General features: G+C 39.4%; 1 protein-coding gene across 1 annotated transcript in view; it reads right to left on the bottom strand.

Annotated features, from left to right (window-relative positions):
- Positions 1-860: 860 nt before the first annotated feature.
- Positions 861-3,324, bottom strand: part of paxx (PAXX non-homologous end joining factor) — a 2,514-nt gene continuing 50 nt past the window's right edge. Inside the window, exons 1-7 of the mRNA XM_063489990.1 lie at positions 3,244-3,324; positions 2,946-3,006; positions 2,826-2,875; positions 2,545-2,723; positions 2,388-2,450; positions 1,191-1,284; positions 861-1,105 (exon numbers count right to left, since the gene is read on the bottom strand). The exon at positions 3,244-3,324 is cut by the window's right edge and continues 50 nt beyond it. Coding sequence (XP_063346060.1) covers positions 1,057-1,105; positions 1,191-1,284; positions 2,388-2,450; positions 2,545-2,723; positions 2,826-2,875; positions 2,946-3,006; positions 3,244-3,324 — 577 coding nt within the window. The 3' untranslated portion in view covers positions 861-1,056. The remainder of the gene's footprint in view (positions 1,106-1,190; positions 1,285-2,387; positions 2,451-2,544; positions 2,724-2,825; positions 2,876-2,945; positions 3,007-3,243) is intronic.

The following is a 3,324-nucleotide window of genomic DNA, read 5'->3' as shown; positions in this document are numbered from 1 at the left end:
ACCTAATCCTTTTCTTCATTTTAAGTAAAAATAAAGAAAAGAAATAATTGTTCATGGTTTCATTTGAGATTGAATTTGCATAGCACAACATGGACCTTTTCCTCTATTTTAAACACACTGCTGTTATGTTGTACATAACTGTACCTAGGACACCTGGGTCAAGTGATGTTTTGTTTTGTTAATGCTACAAACTATCTTTTGAGGCTAAATGGAAATCTTCTAAATCAGCAAGATGCCATTTCCTCTGCAGCTTACACATCGTCTGCTTTAAGATGTGCATTAGTTATTTCCAGGATATCAAGTATTCTAATTTAAGGCTTTTTCAGGAGAGCTACCTTATCCAGAGTAATATGCAGTGTAAATCCTATTAAAAAGACAATCGACTTCTGTGGGAGTAGTTCAGGTAGCTTGCTCTCCACAAAGATAACACTGGATTAATTATATTCTTAATCTTAGTTACAGCACTCTCAATGGGACATCTACTGGGAACTTTCCTCCCTAGATAACACCCAGCACAAACAGCAATAACTTAAATCGAGTTGAATGCTACATCTTATCAAACAAAGTGGACAAGAAAGCAGCTCGGATGTGTTGGCTGGCAGTAGCTCAGGAGGTAGAGCAGATCACCTATTAAATTGAAGGCTTGACCCCTGTTTGCATCCTTGGCATGATACTAACCCCAAGTTGCTCTCCAATGCATTTGAGTGTGAATGTTAGAAGCACTTGCACAGCAAAACAAGTGCTTGTGAGAATAAGGCAAGTTGTGTAAAGTGCTGTTCTCAGAGTAGAAAAGCACAATATAAGAACAAGTCCTGAAAAGGGGGGGAATCAAAAGTGTGACAATGTGTTTCTTATGTCATTTTATTACAAATTATCATTCAATCATTTATTGGAGACAACCATTATATAGCATTAAAAGTCAGTGTTTCATAAAAAGCAGTTAAAGTTTAAGCTTTGATCCCATAAATATGCACTGAGGTTTTCATGTTCTGTTAGTGGATTAAAAGATCATTCATCTCTCGCTGCGCAGCAGGACTATGAGTACAAGGAGGACGATCAGTCTTCATCTGCATCATCAAAGGCAACGCCAGTCGCTTGCTGCTTTCTGCAAACACACATGGACAGTGGCTTGTTTTCACTCACATCAGTAGCATCACTGCTCTATTGAAGTCCTGTGAGAGACACCATACTTTTTAACCCCTGGGTTGATGAGTGAGGACCCTGGAAGTCTTCTCTTCATGGTCATTGCTGGAGCGCTGCTCTGCTGCTGCCAGGGCTCAAACTCTAAAGGAGAACAGTTTTGCATTAATGAAAACGTTTGCCCAATTACCTTTTTAAGCATGACATTTACATGTCTCCTTTTACTCAAAAAGATGGAATACTTCAATGTACATATAAGCACCGGATATAAGATCATTATTGTATTCAGTACTTACCTCAAAATTATCCAACACTAAGAAAATCCCATTTTAAAATCACTTAAAACAGTTTTAATATATTTAGAAGAGATTCCATTACAACTGAAAATAAATGCTAATTCATTATCATTTATTATGATGTTAAAGAAAATTTGAGCCTCTTTCAAGATTAAAGTTTATTGTGACTGGTAGTCCACACTTGCAGAACCACATCTATGTGTTGGGGTTCTGTACCAGTGGGCCAGTTTCACAAAACATGCAGAACAACTACTCCAGTCAAGGCATAATGGCAAATATGCCTTGACTGTCAAACTGAGTGTTTGAAACTGTTTACAGATGTCCACTGCAGCCATCGTTTATTTGGTTTTGTTTTATTTTTTTCCCTTACTTCTTCCTCATCATATATGAGTTTCCCTTTGGGATGAATAAAGCTTTTCTTATTCATGATGGAGAACAAGGGACACTTCTAATATAATCCACTATTAACAGGTACACCTGTAGCCCAAAAATCTTACTTTCCTTCTGGTAATTTTCATTGTCTTTCCAAAGGATATACCCATTTGACATTTCCAAGGTATTTTGGTTGTAGCAAAAAATTATGGATTTCACAACAGATCACAACATGATCCACTGTACAGCCTCTTGTAATTTAATTTTACACATGAAAATGAAGAGCAGCATCTCTTGATCCAAGCCAACTTCAGCTACCATAACCATACTGGATTACACATACGGGAAGCTTCTGTTGTGGTTTAATCATGTTTCTAACCTGCAGAGTGTCCTGCTTTACATTCCTGACTGAAAGCATGCATCAATGGAATCATTTATAAGCAAACATCCATTAGGTTGTATAGAAAAGGTGGCCACAGCCAGTGTGACATCACATTTAGATTTTGAATCCTTGGTATTGGAGTTTGGCCAATGTCATGGTGGTTATTTGAAACCAAGAGCCATTTCACAAATGTATACCTGTGGGCCGTCTTTGGTAATTTTTCACTGGACTGGCTGAGGGGGGTCCACTTGAGGGGCCACCTGTGAGGGGACATGTTACAGTCAGTACTGATCTAAAAGCAAGTTAGTTTTAATTCTGCATAAAATGAGAGTCACAACTACAAAGTGAATTCACTGTCAAGCTGTGTGAGGCTGTCAGCCATCGTGAACAGCAGCTCCCTCAACTTGTCTGTGGCCTGTGGACCTTCCAGTCTGGACAGGGTTACACTCAGGTCTCCTGGACTGGATCCCAAACGCAGCTCTGCACCAACCTCATGCACGGCAACAGACACATCTCCACTATTGCAGGATGCCCTGAGGAAAATAGAGATATATTCAGCCTCACTTACCTGACCACAGCTTTTTATAGTCCCATGCAAGAAGTGATGCATGCAGGAGTTGACAGTGTGGTCTCACCTGAGTTTTAAGACATAATCCTCTGTAGATTTTAAGGCAAACTGCTGCCCCTGAACACACAGGGATGACAGAAATTATGACAGTATACTGAGTGAATGAGAAGAAACCCAGAATACTTACAAGGTGCTTCAGGCTGTCCTTAGTATACTCCACACTCCAGACATTTGCAGCATCTGTCAGACTACAGCACACGATGAAACCCGTTTTAGTGCGCATGTGTGCCTAAACTAATGCGCTCACCGTCAGACTTTCACTGTCAGTTAAAACTAAGTTTTATACCACCGGGAGAAAGGCCATAACATCAACAAACTACTAATAATTCCCTTTCCTCCTAGCTTATGTCCAAGCACAAACGTATTTTTCCGAATAAAAAAGATTTAAATTTCAAATGAACTCCGGCTAATAACATCTGACTCACCAGACACTAAGCATTCCGTCTTTCCTGCGAGTGTAACAAAGGAATTTAGATTGGCTTGTTTTATCCAACACGGTACAATAG

The sequence above is a fragment of the Pelmatolapia mariae genome, linkage group LG12 (assembly GCF_036321145.2).
Source record: "Pelmatolapia mariae isolate MD_Pm_ZW linkage group LG12, Pm_UMD_F_2, whole genome shotgun sequence".
Taxonomy (NCBI): Eukaryota; Metazoa; Chordata; class Actinopteri; order Cichliformes; family Cichlidae; genus Pelmatolapia; species Pelmatolapia mariae.
Note: the sequence above shows the minus strand (reverse complement) of the source record. Positions and strands in the feature narration are given on the sequence as shown.